This window comes from Lates calcarifer, linkage group LG11 (genome assembly GCF_001640805.2).
Source record: "Lates calcarifer isolate ASB-BC8 linkage group LG11, TLL_Latcal_v3, whole genome shotgun sequence".
Taxonomy (NCBI): Eukaryota; Metazoa; Chordata; class Actinopteri; family Centropomidae; genus Lates; species Lates calcarifer.
The window spans coordinates 13,413,283-13,440,964 of NC_066843.1; the positions used below are offsets into that span (position 1 = coordinate 13,413,283).

Genomic DNA, 27,682 nt, shown 5'->3' on the forward strand with positions numbered 1-27,682 from the left:
CCCAGTAGTCAAAACCGTAGTCACAGTGTAACAAATTATTAACCACTGCATACAAAAACCTGTTCCCAGATATCTACCCTTTCCATGGTAGGTTATTTCATGACAATCTACCCTCTGACATATTTTCCTTGGCTTTTACAGATAAGGATTCAGAAGATGGAAAAAAGCATGATTTTCACCACCAAAGTTTACATTGAGTGTAGCGATTATAACACATTTAATGTACAGTGTTCCAGAAATGAATGACCTGTGAGGTGTCACAACTATATTTCTTAAACAAAAAACTAAAAATGTTTTAAAATCACAATCTATACATAAGAGTAAAAAATTAAGATTGACTTACCTGATGTAACTGTAACCATTGTGCCTTTCCCCCAGTAGTCAAAAGCATCATCACAGTGTAATATGTCAACACATCCAACGTACAAAAACTAGCACCTTGAAGAGGCTTTTGATGCGACTTAGATGTAAATATGCCATATTTATCAATGTAATTATAAAATTTTCAGAATGAAGACAGAAAAAGCTTCTTTTACCTGATGTGACAGTCACCATTGTTCCTTTTCCCCAGTAGTCAAAGTAGTTATCACAGTGACAGGTTTCAATAGCACTTCAGTACAAAAATATTTCACAGCTTTTATCATGTAATAATTTCTGATACTTAATCACTACTGTACTGTATATACCTCAAATCTAACTTGATCCTCCATTATTCTTTTCTGCAGATTACATCCTTGTTTAAGTACAGTTTAAACCACGGTACATTTAAGACTAAACCAGAAAAATATTTAAATATCTTCATTCAAAACATATTAGATTGTTACTCACCAGAGGTTACTGTGACTTGTGTCCCTTTCCCCCAGTAGTCAAAGTAGCCATCACAGTGATATATTACTATCTGCTTCTAACACAAATACTTCAAATGTTATTTAAACTAATAAATGTAAACAGGTTTCACTGACAAAGCAGTTCCCATTGTACTATTTCCCACGAGGTAGTCATTTCCTGTGGTCTGGATGACATAAAATTAGGTGTATTTGGCAACGGTTAGTAAACACTTCCTCTTTATAAGACCCTTCTGTCAGCTCTTATTCTTGCAGCATGGAGTTCATACAACCAGATATTGGATTCAGCAGAATCACTATTAAGCTTCATATATGTAAAGGCTAACGATACGGCCCTGTCACCCTTAAATCCACATTTTCATAATTTAGACTTTAAAAAATCCTATTTTTTGTACGTGTTCAGTTATTATCATTGCCAGTTCAATCAAGCCCTACTATCTATTCTGGAGATAGGTGACCTTACAGTCCATTAGCCTCTGTTGAACTATTAACATGTTTGCAACTTGATTTCCTTCCCTCCCAACAGCCAAATTTTTGTCACAGTCACATTAAGTCAAGTCAAGTCAATTTTATTTATTTAGCGCCAATTCGCAACAGAAATTATCTTGAGAAACTGTACATATAGACCAGGTCTAGACCGTACTCTTTATTTTAAATTTACAGAGAGAGACCCAACTGATCCCACCATGAGCAGTACTAGGCGACTGTGGCAAGGAAAACCTTCCTTTTAAGAGGTAGAAACCTCGAGCAGAACCGGACTCAGGGTGGGCGGCCATCTGCCTCGACCGGTTTATTGTCCAGTTTGAAAACAATGACAGTTAACATTCTGTCAAATTAGAGAATACACATCTTTAAAACTGAGAGAGTTGCTATTTGGGGTGTGACTACAAGATATACTCAATAAATTTCAGAGGAACAAAAGTAAGTTGAATCATTGTCATAGTAGAGTTTTGTATTTACCTCATTCAAATATAAATACTAACTAAATTTAACACATGCCAATATCTAATAGGTAGTATTAATTAAAACTAAAATTCATGGTTATGCTATAATAACACATCCATGACAACTAATTCTGTTCACATCATTAGACTATGATGTAACTTAACTTTTCTTCTTTGCATTGATGCATTATTATAAATTCCATATTCAACTGCTAACAGCTAAATTAGTTACAAAAATATGAATGAATGAATGAAAGGAAGTCTTAATAGAAGCAGCTATATTGAGCAAAACATGCAACACTTCTGTCAAGTATGCCAGTACCACCAACTTCTCTACTGATTTATGAAGAGGACATGGTGTTGAACCAGAGGAAGGGAACTCACACAGTCACAGTAAAGTTAGCTGCAGGAGCAGTCAGTTTGAAGTAAGTAAGTAAGTAAATGTTTGGAGCTGCATTAACTGAAATACTCCAAACGGCTGAAAGCAACAACTGAAGCTTTAAGCTCTTTTATTTGTAAGCACAGGCAGCTGTGGAAATGTATTGACCCCACCATTAATCTGCAATTGCAAAAAGAATTGCATGGTTTGGCTGCTGGCTGTTTGCTGGCCTGAATGAGGAGAATTGTAACCTTTTTCCATCACAATCCAAAAACCACTGAAATGCTTCATCAGAAACAGCAACTGCCTGGTTTGCTATCCCACAAGCTTTGTTTTAACATTTTGGTATGAACAGCTGCCTGCTGTGCCTAAATATGAGATGATGCAGTGAGAACATTGAAGTTGAAAGCTGAAAGTCACTATCAAGCTCTATAAAACTGTGATGAGTTCCAGATGATAATTAAATGTTGGTTTATCACTAGTACAAGCGACCCCTTTAACAATATCACATTGTTTTCACATAGTTGTGTTATAAATTATAAGAATTAAATATGACAAAAAGATAAAAGATTTGTCTGATTCTGCTCTGTAGATGATTGATTAAGCAATCACATATTATGTTGACTTCACAGTAAATAATGAGAGCAACAGACAACCTCCAGATTTTTTACAGTCAGACACCAAGCAGAAATTAGCCTGATAATCACCAGTTCCACACACATTTTACCCAGTAGTCTGAGCGGAGCTGAAGAAAGTTTAAAGTTCCTGTTTACAAGTAGACTTGTATCATCAAGCTGTGGGTTCCCTGCATCAGTTGTGGTGTTGTTTCAGGTTTCTTGTTGTTTCATAGATTTCTTCAGTGGTTGGGATATGTAGCCTGAACTGATGCTGCTAACTCAACTTTCCAGCTCACAGCTGCCATGTACAGAATGACTCCTGTAATGAATATTTGATTATATTAAATGAAGAGGTGTAATGATTTTTTATGATTGTACGATATGTGGCACTTTCATTTAGTTGGTGGATAATCACCAGTCTTAAACTTCTTGTATACTCATTTTAAAAGTAATTAACTACTTAGTGGTACTGGCTCAAACTTTGACATAAACAAATGCTCTCTGTTAGAATTGAATTGTTTAATTATCATTGTGTTTTAAAAAAGACATTGTAGTTTCTTTGGCTTGCTTTTGTGTAATGTGCTATTCATGCTGGTGTCTGAAGCCTTTGGCTTCAAGTCTAAAGTTTTAGTTTGTTAACTGGCTGCGGAAGCACCTGTTGTGGTGAAGATTGTTTCCTCTGGGTTACATAAATATCCACCAGTAAGGATGTTGATAACCACAAGGCCAAAATGTACATGTCTTCATTTATCTTTTGATATTGACTCTAATTTAAGTCTAACAGTATTTAACAGTGTGTGTGTGTGTTAGTAAAGAGGTACATTTTGAGTTATGTGTAGAAAATAGTAATTAATGTGCCAAATGTAGCTCTTCTCTCAACTGTTGTGATTTTCATGTTTTTTCAGGACAAAACAAAAAATCTAATTCTGCACACAATGAATGGAATTCAGTATCACCTTTCTACAGTGTCTGATAAATTTGGAAAAGTTGAGGCACTGTGACTTCTGCTCAGTTCAGGCAAGTTTTTGTACTGCCATATATCACTGTGGCCACCCCCCCATACACAGCAGTACACACCCATACTAAAACCTCTGCCTGATGGTGTATGCTCAGTATTTTATAGTGTTTTACCATAGTCCAGGTACTTTTTACAGTGTAACTATAAAGAATGGTTGGGCTTTTGCACCACTTTATGTAAAGTTTTTGTTTTGTTTAAATCACTTTTTTTTCTCTTTCTCATTTTGTGAACCTAAGGAAACTATGTCACGTCTATGCTCATTATGTCTTTCTTTAAATATTTGCTTTTCTTAATAAGAGTTTCGGTTCGACTTACCCAGGCCTGCTAATTTGTTTTCTGTGTCAGCATCGTTCACAGCATTATATTCTGAAAGGAGGTTTTTGCTATAGGATGTATCACTGTGGCCACTGCCAGACCACACTGTGATATAACCCTGTATAAAACTCCACCTTGATCACTTTCAGTCATAACACACAAATGTTGTTACTTAACTTCAAGTGGTTTTCATACCAGTACTGTTAAGATTTAACTGTGGAATTGGCAGCAGGAAAATTCCCTGATGATTGTTTTTAATTTTTAATTTTTTTTTTCCCATGTGATCATGCAATGACTCCTACAGTAAAACCATGGACAAAAGATTTACTTAAAACTATGAATGTTTCCTAATGTAGAAGTATGTTTAAAATTATGATAGGGAATAGTAGTTGTTTTGATAATTAAATTTACTTACATTTAAAGCTTTAAATAATGACAAATTAACTGTCACAAATCTGTCTTTTTTTTATCGTTGTCAGTATGTGAAATAAATTGTCTTTACTGATGTGGAGAAAGTAAAAAAAGTAAAACGAAGTAGAAGCTATTCTGAGTTGTTACAGTTTTCCTGTTTATTCAGGATAAAAGTGAAAAAATACAGCTATACATAAATCCAAGTTACCCTTCTGCTGTTCTATTGAATGTCACCTTTTGTCAGAGTCCAGTCATATTGTGGAATTACCTTGAGGTACAGTGACTTTGTGCTTCAGTTCAGTTCAGTTCAGTTCAGTCAGGACAGGTTTTTGTATTACCATTTGTCACTGTGGTTCCCATCATACACAGTCGTATATACTCATACAAAAACCACTGCCTTATACAGTGCATGATTAGTTTTTTCTGTGCAGGCGCAGTCTGCTTTTATTTTAAATGTTACCCTTCAAACCCTACTCCTACATTTCCACAAAATGACATTTGTTAAAATGTGGTGATTTTCAGTCATGTTAGAAACATGGCTCTAGTGATAACAAAGTTGGTCTTTTCGAGGGTGTGTCCATTACTATGGTCCAGGATAAAATATCTCAACCACTATTTGATAGATTAGGATGAAGCTTTGTACAGACATTCAAGGTACTCCATATGATGATTCCTAATGGCTTTGCTGATCCCCTGAATTAGTGAGACTGACTAGGTGAAATACCGTCGCAAGTATTGCAACTGAATACAGAACAGTACATATGCATGACAGGAGAGTTTTGTTGGACATATACAGGCAGCAAAAAGCAGTCACACACACAGCATTTCCTTCTTAGTGGAAAGAGGTTTTTGTCATAGGATGTATTGCTGTGGTTGTTATACTGCACTATGATATAACCCAATACAAAAACTCCACCCTGCTCACTGGCTTTCATGACACACAAATGCTTTTACGTAAAACTATGCATGTTTTTCTGCACAGTTTCCTACGGTTGTACTGAGTGTTTACAAATATCTTCTATTCCCAGTAATAAAGACCTTTGTCTCTCTTGAGGGGTTTATGTAACTGTGTGTATCACTGTGGCCACTCCAGGACACAGTGATACACCATGATACAAAAATGATACAAAAGTGTAGCTGCCACACCCCTCTTTGAAGTACACAATGCAACAGCTCTGGATCTTTTCACTTCAAATTGAAAACCAAAACTAGATTTTATGTTTGTACTAATGATGAATTGATGCTGTATATGTGTGTTTGTTATATGCTGTATATAGTATGCTGTATATTGTATGGCAGCCCACCATGCACTCTTTCAGTGCATATTAGATAGAAATGAGAGGAGTCATATCAGCTCTTACGTTCTGCTGCGTCTGCACAGTCAATGCATGTCTTTGACACTTTTCAGAATATTCTTGTCCACTTGCGGTGTCCACTGTCCACACATCCACCACCCACTACTTGATTTCACTGGCTGCCTATGGTATAGGAGTAGGTGATAATAATGGGTAATGATGATTGTTGCAATATAAATTTATATTGCAGTATGAAATTAAATATCATCCTTCAAACTTAACAGAAATATTGATTTGAAATTAATCGTGATAATTGTCAATATTAACAATACTGTTATCATGATAGCATTTTTGGCCATATTGCCCAGCTCTATCATAGTATATGATGACGTTGGCCTGCAAGCAAAGAAGAGATGCTATTTGATATATGCTGATTGAGTTGCAAAAACATTTTTTGATCTGAGTCTAAATTTTTCTGGTATATCATCTAAAAGACCTGTGACCAAACACAAAGAACAACATAATCAGAATGTATTCTATAGCTGACTATATATTATTGAAACCACTGCTTCTTAGGATTGCAATGAGTGTTAACATGTATGTTCCATTCCCAATAGAAAGACTTTTGCTTCTTGAGAGGTTTTTGTAACTATGTGAATCACTGTGGTCACCCCACACATTAACACACCACAATGTAAAAACCAGTGCCACAGGGTAGCTGCCATACTCTTCTCTGCAGTACAATAGTTATTCTTACTTTTAAAGAAATAAAATAACACCTTTTGTGGGATTGCAGTGACTAATTTAAGTGCTTGTTTTCTTTTTTTATGAATTCACATTATTCAACAGCAGGATTGATAAACTGGATTTTTAAGATGCGGCAGATTAAATTCTTTCAGTTACTTAATTATCATAGTGAATGTGTGCTTCTTGCAGTGTCGGCAAGCACATAATATAGTATTTGCTATGTGCTATATTACACCATCAGTTACTGTATTGTATGAAAACCAACTTTTCACTGTATTTTAACATTAACTACCCTTTCAGTGATATGTATCTAATTTGTTTCAAAAAGCCCTCATATATAACCTCCCCACACTGTTTAAAGTATATTTTTAAACAGATATAAACAGTTTGAATGGATGGAAAGAAATATATGTTAAAGTTCTTATACAAAATCATACATACATATGGGAACAGAATATTCAAAACTCTTCTTGGTATAATGAAATACAACACCAACACTAACTCTCAGCAGTGTCACATGGACATCTAACACATCATATCACATTACAGGGCATTTGTATTGAAATATATCAGTTTTTAGAACTGTAACATTGTATATGTTGACTCAGTTTGGTTATTGAGAGTCTGGATTAAGACCAAAATTCTCTGCACAGTTACTGGTTTATCTTATAACACATTCATCACTGTGACATTTCAGTAACTGTAGGAAATATTTAACAATAGCATTTATTCTTTGACAGTACTGTGATATTCTAATTGGTCGTTCACTGGGAGCTGTGCTTGCTTTTCAATTTGCAGGGGAGATGCAGATGAGTTTTAACATGGTTTTTGTTATGGTGTGTAACACAGTGCTGTAGCTACCGTAGTAACCACAGTGACACATGCTCTTCCCAAAACCTCACCACACTTGTCTGAGACCACAGTATTTTCTGACTTTATCAGGAAAACAAAGGAGTTTTGTACTGAATAGGTTTTGATAAAGGAGAGAGACACTGATTTACAAAAATAAAAAAGACAGAACAGAGCAATTCTCTGTATGTTTATTTTTTTTAACATGATATAATTCTGTCTTCTTAAAACCTCTAATGAATCAGATCTTACTGAAAAAATTAACTGCAATTTTGAGCACAATATCTGAAAGTTTTAGAACATTAATTAAAGACCACAGGAGGTGGTGGCTGTTTCATTATTAAATCCAATCTTCCACTGTGGACTCTTCTGAAAAGGCATCCTCAAGTATTCATTTGGCTGCTGCTAACCTTGGAATAGAGGATTCCTCCTCTGAGCCTGGTGATCTCAGACAAATCCCACCACTGAAGCAAAAGCATCATAGCACTGATCTCTGTGGGATGAAATGTTTAAGTCCATTGCACTTGTGACCACACCTAGCTGTCATGTAGTGTCAGACTATGGTGTGTCATGAACTTTTGCAGTTCACAGAGCGGGGACAGTGTAGGTAGAAACGTGCAAATGGCTGCATGAGCAAATTTTTCAGCTTGTGGGTCATCTCCTCAATTTTACGGATGTGCACATGGACAGCTGCAGGCACAACAGACACGGGTTTGTTCTTATTAAACCCGGTCTAGGTCACTAGGATGCATGTGCAGTTGGTGTATGGACACAACAAATTGGTAGGTACGCAGACGTCCAGACAGGGCTTCACATACACCCTCCATTACTCTTTAATACGGTCATTATTTTGTAATGTTAAACATATTTCTGTCACTGTGAAGAACAAATTTTTGCCATCTGGCACAGAAACAATTTTGACTGCTGACTGTGTTTTTACTGTTGGTATTCAAACACCACCCAACAGATGGAGTCAGATAAAAGTTGTAAGGTGTTGATCATAGAGAAAGTGACTGTGAAAGTTAATTGTTCTCTGTACATCAGTCTGTGATGGACTTGAAGATGTTTTCTTGTCCTGAGCAAGAAAGTTGGGATATGGATGACTGACTGAAAAAACAAACAAGATAATGAATGCATGAATGAATACAGAAGTTATTCTCTCACTTTACTAGCAATTGTCATAAATCTGTGAAAAAAGATACCTTGTTATCTTCTCATGTGTGTCATTTCCCCTATACTATTTGCTGCATCAAAACCAAGTGACTTGTCACTTAAACTTCACAAAGCCTTCCCCACTAGATGGCATTCTTCTCTCACTTCTTTTAACCAGCTGGCATGTGAACCAAAATGTCTGTCCAACACATCAACAAGCTAATACTACGACCCAGATGAGTGAAATTGTTTATTTGGAAGCTTGATATTATTCACAGGAAGAATATATTCAACTTATAGCAAATCATAGTGCAGTTATAGCATCAGACAAATTTTATAAACAATTGACAAATAAGTACAAAAATGAATAAATAAATGCATTCATTGACAACTGACATTGAAACAGGCTATCTATCAGGCCCCTGTAGTTGAAGCTGTCCAGTGGCCATGTCACATGTACATTTAAAGTAGCATTGCATGAGCTACATTCAGGAACACAGAATTAAAGCTTTTCAATTACTGCTCATAACACTAAAATGTTAAAAAAAGGAAAAAATAATTAGCTCTGCACAACACTTGCTCAAGAAAAGTGAATGAAATACCACCTTGACATTGTCCAGTGTCCATGCCACAGAAATACTGAAAGATGGAATTTTATAAGTGAGTTTGCATATAAAATAGATATAAAACCCACGTTGGCTGTCAACAAGTGAAACCTTATGTGCAAAATTCAGGATGCTATGACACTATAACACATACACACACACATACATTTGCATTATTTGTTAAGCCATACCAAGCATGTAAAGGCCTAAGTGTAAGTCAACCCCATATGGACACATTTTGTGCCTTGGCTAGACCTCTGCTCCGTGCTACTGAGCAATATGTGGTAGTCTAGGCATTTGAGTGCATACACATTAATATGCATTCTGTGCATACATTTATTTATATGTATTTATTATGAATGCCTATTTTTTGTACCAACAGTACACTAAGAAACATCTCTGGAGTTATGGTTTTATGAAAATTGCCATGCACACTATCATGCATGGCACCAATGGCAGTGAATATGAAATAACAATAACCAGTGACTTTTGCAGAACTAAAGAAATATAGTACACTAAACATTGTCATGGGAAAATATACTGTTGTGTTCATATGCATTTTTTCATGATGTACATTGCTGGTAATTTTCTGTACTTGTGCGCAGCCTGCAGTTTGGAAAGGATGTTACTTTTTCAGCAAAAATTGAAGTATGTTTTAATTAAATGATTTTGATCGTAATTTGTGTATTGTTTTGTAGTATGTACGGAGTCAATAAAATAAAACTATGTGTGAGGAATCACATTAACTTTCTTTCAGAGACAGGCCATGTCAGTGATGCTTGTACTGTTCAGTACCTGCAACTACAACACATACATGTATGACTAGAAAATAATCCGTCGGCTTCTCTTTCTGTTTCTCCTTTACATTGTTTTATATTATGGTCTCAGACATTTCCCTAGAGATCTTCTTAGTCATGTCTTTGACGTCATTTGCTAAAGCAGTGACTATTTTATGTTACTGTCTTTTTCCTTTGCACACTTAGGCACACGTGGTAGTAGGACTCCTAGAAATGTGTTGTCATTAAAATAATGCCAGCTTATACAGCACAAACAGAGGCTGGTATGGTTGGACTCTGGGTGTGGCCTCCTTAATTGCTAATGCATTTTGCATTTTAGAAAGCATCCGTACTTGTCTCTAGATTATTAGATTAGTCTTTTTTTTTTTTTTTTTTTTTTTTTTAGAATTTTAAGAGTTAATTCCCCTCCTGAATTGATTGCTTATCTAGATGGTGTTGAAGACCAAACTCTTTTTGCTACATGCAAAGTGTGCATGTGTCAGCTCTGACAATGGCATGAAGATGATGCTGTCAGTAATATGTAATGTGTGTGTTGATGTATGGAAAGGAGAGGGGGCAGTTTTAAGTGAAGGTACCTCTGTATCATACCATTTAGTAAGTTCAATTCAGATCTGTCATCATCTTCAAATTACTAAACAACCAGTGGGTCATACAAAGTATGGAGGTGGCAAATCATCACTGCTGCATGTCAAGCTTTGTCTCCCTTTTGTGGACAATCTGAGTAATACAGGTGTGTTGTACTGTGAGACAGTATACTGAAGTACTGAGAATTTCCTTGAAAAATAAATAGTATTTTATATCAGTATGTGTAATAATTTACTTAGGGAAATAATGGCACTCTTTGTTTTCCACATTTGAATCTTTATTTTTTTTTTCCAAATGCAAGAAAGATTACAGTCAGATAATATTTGTTCATTATATTGATATTTGAATCACAGAGTTTGAAGCTCCATTCATTTTATGTATTCATTAATTTTTCCTCTGTTTTCTTTGTCTTTATATTTTTTATACACAGCAAATACAATGGAGCACCAAAAGAAATGAATATAGAAAAAAACTATTTCATAAAATTCAATATAGAAATACAAAAGAGAAATTAAATGAAAAAGAAATAGAAAACTGATTAAGCCGAATGCCTTTTTTTTTTTTAAAAAAAAAAAGGGAAAAAAAGTCAAAGTTCACATATGGATCATAAGATGGGATCCATCTTGTGATCATCATTTAGTCTGAAAAGGAAAAAAAAACAGGGAACATGTCAGGATCTGGTGACACTTTTGTTTTGTATTGAAATATTAATTATTATTACCAAAAATATTAACATAACAGAGGTACTGAAACCATACAAATAATATGGAAAATTAGACATAGCTGCTTCATCTTACCTTAATTATGGTAGCTGAGACACCATAGATGACAGAGATGAGGAAAAAAATTATGAAAGCGACAGCCATATACCAGCTTCCTGCACCTATGTCTTGGTTCACATCAGCATGCATGATTTCATCAAAGAAATCACAGTGCTCCAACATATCTGTGAAAGAATTGAAATAAAATTTGTTAGTGAACTATTGCATTGAGGAAGGACTGTGAAGAGATTCCATTAAAATAACCCATGCTGTTACCAAACTGACTCAATGTGTGAACTACATGGTTATCCTAGTCCGAGCAATCATTAATGTACAAGAAGACGAGGATCAATGAGCAAACTAGCACCTGGTTTAGATATATTCAGGGATAGGGTGGTGTTTGCATGTGTCACCCTGCAGGTGATGACTGCCCCAGGTAACCAGTAGCCTTGAGACAGATGAAGATGGCTTCGGACACTGAACTTTCCGTTCTGGCCTCTATAAGGCTCGCTAGTGTTGTAGTCAAACAGTTCTATGGAGCCATAAAGAAACCAAGTGATGTTAATGGATTCAGGGCTGAAGTCAAAGACCAGGCATACGAGTCCACTGGTTCCCTGGAGCAAGGTGGCTGAAAGTTTGCTGTAGGTCACTGTGGCTGCAGAAAACAGACATAAATTAGTGCTGAGTATGGTCATGGGACAAAATAAAGCTTGGGAAAATTGACAAGTCAGGTTAGAAAGTTTTTTCTTAGAAATTGATGAAAATAAATCTTAATAAAAACTTAGAAATCACTTGATGAAACTCTGTGGGGTACTAAATAATAATTCTGAACTCACCAAACACATTTTGTATACTGCTTTCAAAAGGTGTTTCAGATGACTCATGTCTCACAGCACAAGAATATGTAGAACTCTTGTCCTCAGTTTTGGATATGTTTAAGTTGCTGCTCATTGAATAAGTGCTGCTCCCTGTGTATTGCCATGCATCACTGTTGGTGTAGCGAGTTAATGGAAGTCTCTGGCCATTCTCTTTCCAGTACACTCTGATATTGGGTGGGAAATATCCAGAAACTAGGCAAACAAGTGTGAGGACGTCTGATGTAGAGAGCTCAGAGTCAGTTGGTTGTATTATCTTCACTGTTGGTTGATAAAGGTCTTGAAAAACAAAAGAATACGACAGTAAATAAGGGTTTTGTCTCACCATTTAGTCCCAACCAGTACAAGAATCACAGAGAATATTATATTTAATGGTGAGTTTCTGATGTAAACTTGCATTTTGAAGCTATGTTGAACCCTCTAGAAATTCAAAAAAAGCTATGAAGAATCACAAAAAACAAACTCCATGCTTTTTTATGTATAACACTACCTTCTGCTTTTGCTTATATGGTCCTGGTAGCTGCGGACGGCACATCGGTGCTTTCCTTCACAAGACACTTGTTTATGTGCGTGCCAGTCCTCTGCCGACACATTGAGGAAGCTCCGCAAAGTCTCTGTCCCATTCCTGTGACTCACTGGTGGCTCTGAATGGACATTCAGGGAACGTTTACCATCTACTTTCCAGGTGATAGAGAAATCATTAAGACGTGTGCCAACCAGAAGACAAGTAACAGTCACTTGTCCCTTCTTCTGAAACTCCTGCAGTGGTGGTCCCTGAACATACACCCCAACTATCTGAGATGATGCTGGAGTTACTGAAAAAAACACACACACAACAATAAAGAGAGGGAAAACAAAACAGCTTTTAAGTAATGATTATGCATAAAAAATGTCTAAGATTCTTAATAGATGATTCAGAAACAGTACTAGGATTGTACTTATTCTACACTTAATGTATTAATATGACTCTGGATATGGATATGATTTTGTTATTACCTGAGCAGAGGCTGATGCTCTTGTTGACTTTTTTATTCAGAGACTTGTCAGACACTTCACATCTGAAGTCATTCCCTGTTTTCCACTCTGTTTGAGTGATTTCAACTTGACTGGTTACGGCCACACGTCCATCTGCACCCATGGTGATGTCACTGTTTGAAGGTATTTCCCGAGACTCAGAAAGCCATTTAATTTGAGGATTGAAGCCCCATCCAGAGCAGAAGAGTTTCTGTGATTCTGACCCTTCTCTGGGGACCAAAAGAACTTCCATAGATGGCTCCACTAAATAAGTGATGAATAAGTGCATCAGTGAATCAATCTGTTACAGATTAATGAAGTAGAAAACATTGAATCAACTGTCATGAGGGAACAGGAGAATAACTTCTCTCACCAAAGATATGGCCAGTTGGGTTCGACTGTGTCAAGCTGTTTGAGAAACCTTGCTGGACTTTGCAGGTGAAGGTTGTGTCTTTCTTCCAGTGACTTTGAGGGACAGAGAAGTGTCTTGTGACTGAATGGAGGCCTGAGGCTTCAGGAAGATCAACATACTGTTTGTCAGAGATATCAACATTGTTGGCCTGAAAGGTGACGTAGAGGTCACTGGAGGAGAGGTTTGTGATGTCACACTGGAGCACAGCACTTTCTCCCTTCAGCAAATGTGGGAGAGATCTCTTGATCTCCACTGATGGAGCTGTAACTACAGGCCCTGGATGATACAGAGAGGAAGCAAAGCAGAATTATTTCTTTACAGTCTTTTGCAGTTACAACACATCTGACCTTCATGTTGTATAGTTGTCTTACCAGCAACATTCACACTCTTCAGTGGATGAGAAACACTTATGATCAGCTTTACATGTTATCAACTTGAGTTGTATCCACTGACTTCTTCCAACTGTCACATCACTGATTATATGAGTTGCGTTTCTCGTCTCGGTGGCACTTGTTGCAGCTTTTTCATCCATCAGCCAGGTCACCTTGGCATCAAGAACAGTGTGGACAGAACATGTTGCTTTCACTTCAGATTCTGCCATCATTACAGTTTTGAAGCTGGGAATCTCCACATGAATGGAAGGAGAGGCTCTTGAATAACCTGACAATGAAAAGTAGAAAGAAAAAGAATCATTAAGCAAGACCAAATATTGAGTTAATGTGTAACTGTAAAGGATCCTTTTTAATATAATAAGAGTATATTGATGTGATACTTTAAATTTTGTGCAAACCAGTGTTTGGTGGTCATAATGATCTCAGTAGGCAACTGAGGTTGTGACACTCCACTTAATATTACCTGAGCAGAGGCTGATGCCCTTGTTGACTTTTTTATTCAGAGACTTGTCAGACACTTCACAAGTGAAGTCATTCCCTGTTATCCACTTTTTTTGAGTGATTTCAACTTGACTGGTTACGGCCACATGTCCATCTGCACCCATGGTGATGTCACTGTTTGAAGGTATTTCCTGAGACTCAGAAAGCCATTTAATTTGAGGATTGAAGCCCCATCCAGAGCAGAAGAGTTTCTGTGATTCTGACCCTTCACTGGGAACCAAAAGAACTTCCATAGATGGCTCCACTAAATAAGTGATGAATAAGTGCATCAGTGAGTCAATATATTACAGATTAATAAAATAGGAAACATTGAATCAACTGTCATGAGGGGACAGGAGAATAATTTCTCTCACCAAAGATATGGCCAGTTGGGTTCGACTGTGTGAAGCTGTTTGAGAAACCTTGCTGGACTTTGCAGGTGAAAGTTGTGTCTTTCTTCCAGTGACTTTGAGGGACAGAGAAGTGTCTTGTGACTGAATGGAGGCCTGAGGCTTCAGGAAGATCAACATACTGTTTGTCAGAGATATCAACATTGTTGGCCTGAAAGGTGACGTAGAGGTCACTGGAGGAGAGGTTTGTGATGTCACACTGGAGCACAGCACTTTCTCCCTTCAGCAAATGTGGGAGAGATCTTTTGATCTCCACTGATGGAGCTGTAACTACAGGCCCTGGATGATACAGAGAGGAAGCAAAGCAGAATTATTTCTTTACAGTCTTTTGCAGTTACAACACATCTGACCTTCATGTTGTATAGTCGTCTTACCAGTAACATTCACTCTCTCAGTGAATGAGAAACACTTATGATCAGCTTTACATGTTATCAACTTGAGTTGTATCCACTGACTTCTTCCAACTGTCACATCACTGATTATATGAGTTGCGTTTCTCGTCTCGGTGGCACTTGTTGCAGCTTTTCCATCCATCAGCCCAGGTCACCTTGGCATCAAGAACAGTGTGGACAGAACATGTTGCTTTCACTTCAGATTCTGCCATCATTATAGTCTTGAAGCTGGGAATCTCCACATGAATGGAAGGAGTAGCACTTGCATGGACTGCAGGAAAAACCGTTGTATTGTTCATGTATATGTTATTCTCATTAAAACAATTCAATTTATAGTAATGGCAATTTTTTTCATAAAACTTTCATGATAACAGCAATCTTCATATTCTGCTGTAAAACAGTAGACATACTTACCTTGACAAATATCTATTATTTTTTTGTATTCTTTTTTGTTGTGAGTGGCCTTGCATGTAAAACTTGACCCCATTTTCCACTGTGTCATATTTGGCTCGATCTCACTGCTTAGAGTGAAAGTTTTCTCCTTGTCCTCCACACTCTGCAGCTTCTTTTCAGTTGGTACAGTGTTTAGAGGTTGGTTGTCCCTTTCCCACTCCACCTTCAATTTGTCTGGATAGAAGCTACTTAGGGTGCAGACAAGTCTGACTGGTGAGGCCACGATGTCACCTTCCCAAACAGGGTACAATGTGATTTTTGGAGAAATAACCCGCTCTCCTGAAATAGAGCAGAGATTATTTTGTCTTTATTTGCCTCGTTCCAAATGTTAGATGTGTAAAATTTTGTAATATGAGCTGATTTGATCTCCTCATTTATACATACCTTCAGATTTTGGTCAAGTCACCAGCAGTATAGTCTCAATTCTAAGTGTAATATCTTTGTATTTAGGCTAGATGGCAAAGTTGTATTTTTACAGTGTTTTAAAGTCAGGTGGAGAGAAGCTGGAAGTCTGTTGCACAGATGTTGCAGCGTGACAGGGCAGAGTGATCAGGGCTAGCAGCAAGCGGAAGAATTGAGTAACACCCAGGTCCCAAAAAAGGACCAAAATACAGAAGTGAAACAATACCAGGAGCAACAGTGCATCTCAGACACCAGGTGTGAGGTGTGGTTATGCCAGTAAGAGAAACAGGGTACATATTTAAATATCTCACATCAATTTACGTATGTTTTCACATTCATTTCATGTGGCCTCTCATGACTCTAAGAGAGGTTTTAGGTTTCAAGTCTAATAATAACAGACTCAAAAACTAACCGACTGTGAAGTCTCCAAATTTACATGTTGAGATGAACAAAGGCTGTTGATTCCAGGTGCTGGAGAGGTGATGAACATAACTTCATATAATATAATTTAATAATAAAAGAAGATCAAATGTTAAGGGTACTGTAATGAGCATTGTGTATGAAAATTTCAGTAGTGAAACCGAATAGTATAAACAATTTCAAAATGATGGAAGAGAGAAAAAAGTTATCCTCATTTCAGCATTTATTTTCAAAAAGATATAAAGTTCTTGTATTAGAATGATAAAAAAAGTACAGTCTGATTACTTACATGACAGTAGGAGTTTACAAGAAAAAAGTGTGAAAATTTTGTTTTTACAGAAAGTTTGTTTTGTTTCATTTAACCTGAAAGACAGAAAAAAATATGGATTAGTAATTTTGCACCAAAAATGATTAAATTCCTGCTATTTACCAGCAGTTGTATGTGTAGTTATACTAGAAATGTATTATTTGGCCAGAGTATACACAAACAGTTACAACATTGCTGCATCATTAAATAGTATAGTACACATAAATAATCCCGAATGCTGTCTGACCTCTTTGTAAGCAATTCCCATACAGTTAAAGTAAAAAATATTTGACAGCAGAGCCTATTTTTTGATTCCTTCCTGTATTAAGGCCTTTTTAGTCAGCTTGTTGACTCAGACACTGCAACATGCATGTACTTTTCTTCTAATGTATAAAATGATTGGCTGATATGTCTTCTTTTGCTGTGCTGTAATTTGATTAATTTAGCTTCATAAACTCATGAGAAAAAAATACAACATTAACAATAACAGCAACAAATGTTACATTTTTGATAAGACATCAATAAATGTCCCAGGTTACTACAGAGTTGCATCAAGTTACACAAGTGTTGCTGTTATTCTTATTTTAGTTGTTGGTCAAAGTCGTTAAGTATTTACAACAGCAACAAGATGTAATCAAACATTCATATTGTATAATGGCATGGCAGGTAGTAATGGTGTAATTAGATTACAAATACTTTCATCATGTGTTACTGACATTTTCTTTATCACGGCTATGTTCTATCAGCCTTTGTTACAAGGAGTTTTCTTTCAGCTTTTCTATGTTATAAAACTATTTACACGGTTGTGTTTGTCTGGTTGAGTTAATTATAAATCTGTACACAAACTAATTAACTCATAGTTACCTTGAAAGCAGTGGTTCCAATGGTGAACAGCAGAGTGATGAGGAAGAGAAGGATGAAGGTGAGGGCTGTGTTTCCCATGTTATCTTCATCTGCCCCCACATCATTGTCCCATTTGATCAGGCTCTCTTGATCTAATGCAGAGTAATTATTTAGTTAATACTGAGGACAATCCACACCCAGCTTTGAACAAAGGGGGATGACCAATAAATTCTATGAATTTCCTGTAGTCCAATAATATAATTTATGGGTCCAAATGGATTCAATCAATTAGTTAGTCAGTCAATTCAAGTATAAATGATATGTATATATAAATTGATAACGTCAAATAAATAAATAAATAAACAGTACTGCCTTATATCTCTTTGATATGAGTGTACCATAAAGCTAAAAGCTTTGAATGTCCTTCAAGATTATTGACATTTAATGTTTATTGCTGATTCAAGTATTTTTATAGTGATGCTGATTTGCTTTTGAAAGACTATTATTGCTGTGGCATGCATGGCTTGGCTTGTGAATCAGTATATAAGCACTTTATATTATATATATTATATATATTTGACTGAGAGACCACAGACACTGAAACAATCATCTACCTTGTGTTGGGGGTGCAAGACCAAGTAGAGGTAACACACATACACAAAGACAAGTTGCACAAATAATGCCCATGCACCAACTACAAACAAAAGTAGACAAATGTGATTTAGTTAATAGAATTACTACCTAAATTTAGAGAAGTGTAGTGGTGGCATTTTTTAGTGAATACAATATGATCTTTAATATATTGTTACTGCCACTTTGCTTTAAAGGTCAAACATGCTGTTTTCTACACCCAATTTTGTGTTGCAGTAGGAGAACTGTGACACAGACTTACGATAAACATGTAGCTCAACATATTGGTCGAACAAAGACATAAAGTGCATGTGACAACAACAGATTTGCAAAGTGCTTTTTTTATTTTGATTTTGAATCTGCATTAAAAAGACAAACACAATGTCATATCACAAGCAACAAACATTAAACAACAAACAGCAGAGGACACAGCGACATAAAATAACATCTACTGGGCCTTGCACGTTTCAGGGACGTTCATGTTGAGGTTGACCAGGTTGGTTTTTTCAAATGTTCTTTGCCCAATAGATCTGACAATGGCTTTAGTGCTGTTTGCCACAGATTGGTGGTAAACTACACAGCTATACACTGTGTCAATGTTTCTCCACTGCTCAAGGCTCAGTGATAACTGGCCATAAGCAGAATAGGATCCACTGTTTTCTACAGGGTTTGTGGTACTGAACTTGTAGGTTTTTGAGTCTGCTGCCTCGTCATCAACAAGCCAAGATACGAAAACCTCCTGAGGGGAGAAGTCTTTCACATAGCAAGTCAGGGTCACCTTTTCTTTGTATTCTACTGGTGGCATCATAAACACTGAAGGACGCAAGAGAGTCTGTCCTCCTGCAAGCATGAGAGAACAGTTAGGCCTCCTGCCACATGTAAAAGCACCTGCACTCAAAAATATCATTCATAACGTCTTGATGGCACGGCAAGAAGTATTAAAAGGCTTTTAGTGCACAATGGCTGATAGTCTTACCAGTATTCCTTTCATAGAGTTTCTTGAATGGTTCATAGGCATCTCTATGTTCAACAACGCAGTGGCGCTTTACCCCCTGGCTCCATTCGTCATATGTGATCGTAAGTGGAAGGACATGTGAGCCTTTGTTTCCATCAGTGGGGATCATTGCGGAACCAGCCATTTCGTTTCCCTCAGTGGTCCTCCCAAAACATCCTCTCAACATGTCCCCTGTTTATCTTGATATGACATTTTATATTTCCATTTTTCTGCAAAAACATGTCCTCCATCGTGGGGCCTTCAATGTTTAATTCTACGTCTGCTTCAGAACATCCCACATCTGTGTGAGAAATAAATGAACAATTATTGAACAAAACCATTAACACTAATATTAAATCAGACATAATCACATAAAATTTTCAAGATAAAGTAAAAATTTACTTACCTGTAATACAATCCCCATAGGTCAGAGTTGAATTAATGAACCCATCACATTTCTCATTTTTCCCCTTAAACCTGCATGTAAGTTTAGTTTTTGGAGGAACTTCAAAGGACTTCATTGTTAGAAAACTTGCTGCACTGTACAGCTTGGTTCCATTCTCAAAAATATTTTCATCAATAGGTGTTTTGATCTCATATATTTTGTCGGTGATTTCCACTCCATCTTTCAGCCATTTGATCTCATAATCTTTTGGTGAAAAACCTTGGGCAAAGCAGGAGAAGGAAACCTTGTTCTCCTCTTCAGAGGAGGCCAACACTTTGAGAGTTGGCAACTGACAAGTCTCCGCTGAAAAACAAATACATACACAAATATATGTATGCGAAAGCAGAGAATGATATATACATATATATACATACTGTATATGCAGAAGTAGAGATGAACCATGTGCTAGAATATACGTATACGTGATATACAACTTTTCTGTAGCATTGTATGTTGTGCAACTTGCACAGACAAATGCATATTGTGATTACACTCCTCAAATTAACTGTAGCTTGTGTGCAAGAGTCAAAAGGAAAATAAGATTTTCATAGTAAAGAAATTACACAATTGAAGAACAAAGCTTTTATGCTCGCTTCTGCATATACATTGACATTTCAGGCAAGCAAACAGATTTAATGTGAATGTCAATTATCATCATACAGTGAAAGTGGAGGCAGACAGAGATTAGGAAGGAGCAGGATTATGCAGATGGATGGAAAGAAGCAGAGCACACTGCAATAATCTGTTTTCAGGAAGGTGCAGAGGACATACAGTATGTTAGTAAAGAATACAATAAACTGAGTTAGAAGATCAAGATCCGTGAGCAAGCTTTAGCCTTCTCATTCCACCTCACTGTTTGGTTTGGCAGCTCGGTATACTAGTTATTGAATTAAGAATAGTTAAGGATAATTCACACCTTTAATTACTACAAGTTGTATCTAATTTTTGATGTTGCATTTTTTCCGTATTTTGTTGGTAGTGTAAGTGTATTATTATCATTCTATTCTTTTCTTCATCTGTTTTTGCAGAAGGCACTTTGAGCTACATTCATTACATGATTTTTTACAATATAAACATGATTTTTGTTAAACTATTGATAACTGTAACTTGAATTATTTATTCCACACAAGGTTGCCAAATGATTTTGTATAAAGACATGCTGCTATTGATTGAACATACTGCTGCATGATTAGTAGGAATGTGTTTTGTATTTTCTGTTTGTTTACTGTACTGTAAAATCTAAAACTTTCTTTGGCTAAAGGTTTTACCGGTTAATACCCATATTCTACCGCAGTTAACTTACATATAGCCTACCAATTACATTTTACATTTACATTTACACTGCTTGTACATTGTAACATTATGTAATTAATACATTATTTTTTAGAATATTAAAATTGTTGCACAGTTTGCAGTGTACTAACTGCAATGCTACATAAATTATATTTCAAATCAACAACAACAAATACATTTATGTAGGACTTAACACAAGTCTTACGTGTTGGTGTTGTTGGTGCTATCGTTGTTTTCTGGTCCGGGCGTACGATGGGAGAAGTGTTTGCATTTCCCGCAACATGTGTCACAGCACACTGGACAGTCTGCGTTGCGCCCCAGTCCTGTCTCCTCACTTGGATTTGACTGACTCCTGTATAGACGTTGCCTTTCTGTACTGAAGGGTACTGTACGGAATCCGTCAAGGCAGTCCCAGCTTTGGTCCATGTGAAAGTCAGTGAGGAGGGTGTGAAGCCGGTGGCAAGGCAGCCAAGAGTGATCATGTCTCCAGCCCCAGAACCACATGCCGATCAGAGGAAACACAGTTGGTCTAGTTGAAGTGGCTAAGAAAGGAAAAACAAAAGTGTGATTAAAATACCAAATTGAAAACATAAGACATTTTTCACCAAGCATTGGTTAAAACAGAGAGAAGTCAGTTGAATTGATTCAGTAGTGTAAGAAAGCACAGCATGGAAGGCATTACCTTTAAAATGTTGAATGTGGAAATTTCAAGTAACCCCCCTACACGGACCATTTATGTTTCTCTATCCCATTTATTTAGCGGTGCTTTGTTGCGCTAACATTAAGCTCCCTCAATAATATTATTTGTGGTAGTTTTGTCTTATTCTATATATAAATTGATAAAATACTTTAAATGCACAGCTCTGACAATTTCCATGGGTAATTTTTTTTTTTTAAATCAAAGGAATGAAGCTTTAAGGTCGGTAAACATCCATTAACTGAGCTGATGGCACATTCTTACAAAAACATATTATTTTTGTTCAATTTCAGCAATTATGTATGAGATTTAATGGTTTTCTTACCTGATGAAACAGTTACCTGTTGTGCCCTTTCCCCAGTAGTCAAAAGCAGCATAGTAACACAGTGCTGAATCTACTTAGCTGCTAGTATGAAAAGGCTACATCTACTAACGGTGAACGCAAACAGTTTATCTTAACATTTAATTAATCCCACTGTTATAAAATCCACTTAAATCACTCAAAACACACCAGCCATAATTATCCATCATTGTGTTCTATTGAGAATATCACCGTTTGACTTTTTACAGTACATACTGTGTTAAAATAATTCCCTTTACAATTGCGACCTAACATGATGAGAAGCTACAGTATAATTTAAACATGACACTTCACAGTCTGAAACGCATCCTACTGTAGATTTTAAATAGTACAAATCTTACCTGATGACACTGTTACCGTAGTGCCTTTTCCCCAGTAGTCGAAAGCCCAGTTGTCACAGTTAAGAGAGTCATTTCACACTTCTCACAAAAACTCATCACTCCAATAACCCTTTACTTCATGTCATACAGTTTGGTTTCAGCAGCAGTTAAAATCAAACTAAAATACACACTTGTTGATAGATTTATGTTCCAACTGAACTAAACAGACAAGTGTTTGAAACGTTTGGTAAATTATTTGTCAAATTACAAAATACTGTTGGCTGTCTTATTACTGGTCAGTGGTTGTGACTACATGAAATTGATGATATATATTTTAATGATGTGATTAGAAATTTTTTTTGTCAAGTCAGAAACAATAGAATTACATACCTGAAGTGACGGTGACCATAGTGCCTTTTCCCCAGTAGTCAAAAGCGTAGTCACAGTGTAACAAATTATTAACCACTGCATACAAAAACCTGTTCCCAGATATCTACCCTTTCCATGGTAGGTTATTTCATGACAATCTACCCTCTGACATATTTTCCTTGGCTTTTACAGATAAGGATTCAGAAGATGGAAAAAGGCATGATTTTCACCACCAAAGTTTACATTGAGTGTAGCGATTATAACACATTTAATGTACAGTGTTCCAGAAATGAATGACCTGTGAGGTGTCACAACTATATTTCTTAAACAAAAAACTAAAAATGTTTTAAAATCAAAATCTATACATAAGAGTAAAAAATTAAGATTGACTTACCTGATGTAACTGTAACCATTGTGCCTTTCCCCCAGTAGTCAAAAGCATTATCACAGTGTAATATGTCAACACATCCAACGTACAAAAACTAGCACCTTGAAGAGGCTTTTGATGCGACTTAGATGTAAATATGCCATATTTATCAATGTAATTATAAAATTTTCAGAATGAAGACAGAAAAAGCTTCTTTTACCTGATGTGACAGTCACCATTGTTCCTTTTCCCCAGTAGTCAAAGTAGTCATCACAGTGACAGGTTTCAATAGCACTTCAGTACAAAAATATTTCACAGCTTGTATCATGTAATGATTTATGATACTTAATCACTACTGTACTGTATATACCTCAAATCTAACTTGATCCTCCATTATTCTTTTCTGCAGATTACATCCTTGTTTAAGTACAGTTTAAACCAACATAAATTTAAGATTAAACGAGAAAAAAATATGGAATTGTCTTCACTCAATAATATTAGATTGTTACTCACCAGAGGTTACTGTGACTTGTGTCCCTTTCCCCCAGTAGTCAAAGTAGCCATCACAGTGATATATTGGAATCTGCTTCTAATACAAATACTTAAAATGTTGTTTAAACCAAGAAACGTAAACAGGTTTCACTGACAAAGCAGTTCCCACTGTATTATTTATTAACCATTTCCCTTGAGATATTCATTTCCTGTGGTCTGAATGACATAAAATTAAGTGTTTTTGCCAACGGTTAGTAAACACTTCCTCTTTATCAGACCCTCCTGTCAGCTCCAGTGCTGCATGGAGTTCAGAACATGGAGTTCACACAATCAGATACTGGATTTTGCCGAATCACTATTAAGCTTGATATATGATAACTATAATGACAGAGCTCTCTTGCCTACATTTGTCATTGTCACAGTTAAGTTCATTATAGTCTACAAGCCTTGTGTATGGTACACCACATTATTGTCAAATTTTGATCTAGACACTCAAATTTAAAATGCAAAACAATTTAAAATGCAGTACACAGACTTAGTGGCATTAGCCTTTTTGCGTGGAAGGTGGGAAACTTATCTAACAAAAAAGATTTTACATTTTTTAAAGGATAATAGCGGCATATTTCAAGCTTATGTGTTTCCAATAAATTTGGATATTTTTACTCTTTGTGTTGTGATAACTTTGCTGCCTCCATTGTAGAGATACAGGGAAATGAGAACATATATTGGGACAATCATCAGAATCCTTCAACAGTTTTCCTAATAAACTTGATAAAGGAATGGGATACAATGGAGGTGGCAAATTTAAAGTTATCACAACTCATAGAACCACAGTTTCCACATTCATTGGAAATACATCAGGTTGAAACATACCTGATTTATCCTTTAAATAGTCAATTTGCAATTATTTTCACATTTTTCTTGTTATAATAAGCATATCCATATTGTCATATGGTATCGTTGGACTGTCTGTGGTCCACCACTTTGCTCCAGAATGAAACATCTATAAAGCTAGAAAGACCTATAGAGAGAGAGGTAAATCTTCTATAAATAGACTTCAAATTTAGAATTTAGGACTGAGAAATGCAAGATGTCTTTCTCTCTGACATCATCACTAAAAACAATAATGATGCATGTGCCTTGTTTGCTATTGTACACATGGTAATCAAACTCTCCTGTGCTGGCAGCCTCTGAAATACCATCCACTGGAGCCTGCAATGGATTAGACTCTTTTTTCAATGAACAAATTCAGATAATTAGGCAAGCTGTCACTGCTTCCATGGCAGGTACAGAATATGTGTTGCCCCAAATCCTCTTAAAATCAATCAATCAATCAATCAATCAATCAATCAATCAATCAATCAATCAATCAATCAATCAGTGATTAATTCAGATCAATCAAGTAGCATGACAGAATTTGACCCTATCAACCAGAAATACTTGAAGAACATTACACAACATCAAAATCCTTCCCTCTGCTGTGTTATTCTGCAACAGGCTTTTTCAAAAAATGTTTCTAATTTCATGGCCTGAGACCTTGTTTGAATTGTGAACATGTCTAAACAACTGTCTTGATGTCTTGCAGTCAGGACACCAGAGCACTGAGACTGCTCCTGTTAAGGTCTTCAGTGACATCCACTTAAACACAGATTGTGACAGCCCCTTTGCTTAGTTCACTTTGCTGTTGCTGTGCTTTATATCTCCAGGACTGCAGACCAAGTGGAATACTGCATTAGTGGCATGGGATGGGCCCGGTGTGTCTCATGCATATAAGCCAGTGCAGCAGTCAGTCCAGCTGCCTGACATCCTTGCACCTTAGTCCTCTGGTTTGTGGTTTTTCCTTCTTGTTTTTGTTTTCCATCCAACATCCACACAGCACATTTGTCACTCAGCCACTCCCTACACTACTGACTATACAGATCTCTCCCTTCTACTCTTGTGCATTTATTTTGATGTATTTTATTAGGAATAAATTGTTTTGTTACTTAGTATACCCGAGTGTCTCACATTTTTGTTGCAGTCTGACTGTGACAGAACTTCAGGCTCAGTATTCCTGGATCTTACTGCTGCTTTCTACACATCCATCCATCCAATATCTATACCACTTATCCTTAAGGGTCACGGGGGGGCCGGAGCCAATCCCAACTGACATTGGGTGAGAGGTGGGGTACACCCTGGACAGATCGCCAGTCAATGGCAGGGCAGACATATAGAGACAAACAACCATTCACAATCACATTCACACACAGACAATTTATAGTTACCAACTAATCTAACCTGCATGTATTTGGACTGTGGGAGGAAGCTGGAGTACCTGGAGGGAACCCACACAAGCACAGGGAGAACATGTAAAACTCCACACAGAGAAACCCCAGGAAAACTGGGGATCCAGTCTGGAACCTTCCCCAAGGCTCTTGGGGAACTCTGAATGAACTGCTTCTCCATATTTAAAACTAAACATGGAGAAGCAGTGTTAAGTTTTTAGGCTCCACATATCTGGAGCAAACTCCCAGAGAATTACAGGTCTGGTACAACTCTCACTTCTGTTAAATTTAGGTAAATTAAGGTTAATGACCTTTCTGTTTGCCACTGCCTCTTGAATAATTATTATAGGCTTAGCTTAACCAAGATGAGTTCTGTGAAATTGTTCCATTCTCAAAAACAAAACTAATACTTAAGCAGTCTAGCTTCAGCTTCTAGCAACTGTCTTCTGCTCTAAGAAAGGACACTGAATGTAGAGAACATCACAAACATGACATACATGAGACAGTAGCCCCACCAGATGAGTGACCATATGAGACTTAAAAACAGCTCTCATTTGCAGCACATGTAAAATAATCTGCCAGTCCTCGATAATGTAATCAACTGTTATGTTACATAAATTGCCGCCATGATCAAAGTGCAGGAATCACAAGTTATTGCTAACATGTCACAGCAGCATCACTTGAATTTTTATCTGGGCTTATCGCTGCCATTTCCTTAACTAACTCTAATTTTGAACTTTAGAACTTTATTGTCCAGCTGAGGATATAAATATTGGCTTGTCCACAGGTACTGGCAGTTGTATTGATTTTTATGTACCACACAGGACTGCACAATGGTGCAGTGGTAAAGACTGTTGCTTCACAGAAAGTAGAATCTGGGCTTGAACCTGCCAGCTGGGGCATATTCCAGGTGGAGTTTGCATGTTTTTCTTCTACCTGCTTGGATTTCCTCCGACAGTCTAAAGATTTGCAGGTTAGGTTAAATGGTGACTCCAAAGTGCCCATAAGTGTGAATGGATGAGTGTCTCTATATGTTGGCACTGTGATAGACTGGTGACTTGTCCACAGAGGACCTGCAATACTGATGTACTTGTTATCAATATCAACAAGTATATTAATTAGTATATTAATATAGTAATCTTAATCAGTGTAATATCTAAAGCTGTGACGTCCAGTTTAAGGGATGTGGTTCTCCACTGCAAAGAAACACACACAGCGATTGGGTCTAAATATATCAAGTCAAGTCAATTTTATTTATTAACACTAAATTATAACAGAAGAGCGAATCCAGACTCATAATTATCAAGATTTTTTATGTGCTGTACTTGTATGTACAACATTTTTCCATTTTGTACCTACAATCTGACAGGAACTGAATTAGTGCTGTTGATGTGTAGGTCCACATGACATGGAGGTTTGCCTGCGGAGGTGTATCTTCACTTCCAATTAGGAACACATAACACATAAAGAACACATAAAGATACACATAAATGCATCTGGTTGATAATCAACATGCTCAGAACCCCTCATATAGCCTAGGGTATAGGGTTAGGGTACTGGCTCAGAGAGAGGTTTGGCATAAACACATGATTTCTGTCAGAATTGAACTGTTTAGTTATCACTGTGTTGAAAACATAAAAATCCACAAGAAAACGTACTGTAATTTCTCTGGCCTGCTTTTGTGTAATGTGCAATTAGTGCTGGCTTCAAGTCTAAATTTTCAGTTTGTT

At 36.7% G+C, this 27,682-nt stretch overlaps 2 protein-coding genes and 1 gene segment (V, D, J or C); all 3 read right to left on the reverse strand.

Moving 5' to 3' along the window:
• Positions 1 to 27,682, reverse strand: part of LOC108880742 (uncharacterized) — a 155,373-nt gene that overhangs the window by 11,874 nt on the left and 115,817 nt on the right. The window contains 4 exon segments of the mRNA XM_051074025.1: positions 15,710 to 16,027; positions 21,288 to 21,591; positions 21,593 to 21,624; positions 23,417 to 23,462. Coding sequence (XP_050929982.1) covers positions 15,710 to 16,027; positions 21,288 to 21,591; positions 21,593 to 21,624; positions 23,417 to 23,462 — 700 coding nt within the window.
• Positions 1 to 27,682, reverse strand: part of LOC127142993 (Ig heavy chain Mem5) — a 102,451-nt gene that overhangs the window by 3,108 nt on the left and 71,661 nt on the right. Inside the window, exon 4 of the mRNA XM_051074027.1 lies at positions 829 to 877. Coding sequence (XP_050929984.1) covers positions 829 to 877 — 49 coding nt within the window. The remainder of the gene's footprint in view (positions 1 to 828; positions 878 to 27,682) is intronic.
• Positions 11,128 to 12,644, reverse strand: LOC108880901 (Ig heavy chain C region, secreted form-like). The segment is given in 4 exon segments: positions 11,128 to 11,200; positions 11,357 to 11,505; positions 11,688 to 11,975; positions 12,157 to 12,644. Coding segments are annotated over 4 exon segments (813 nt in total).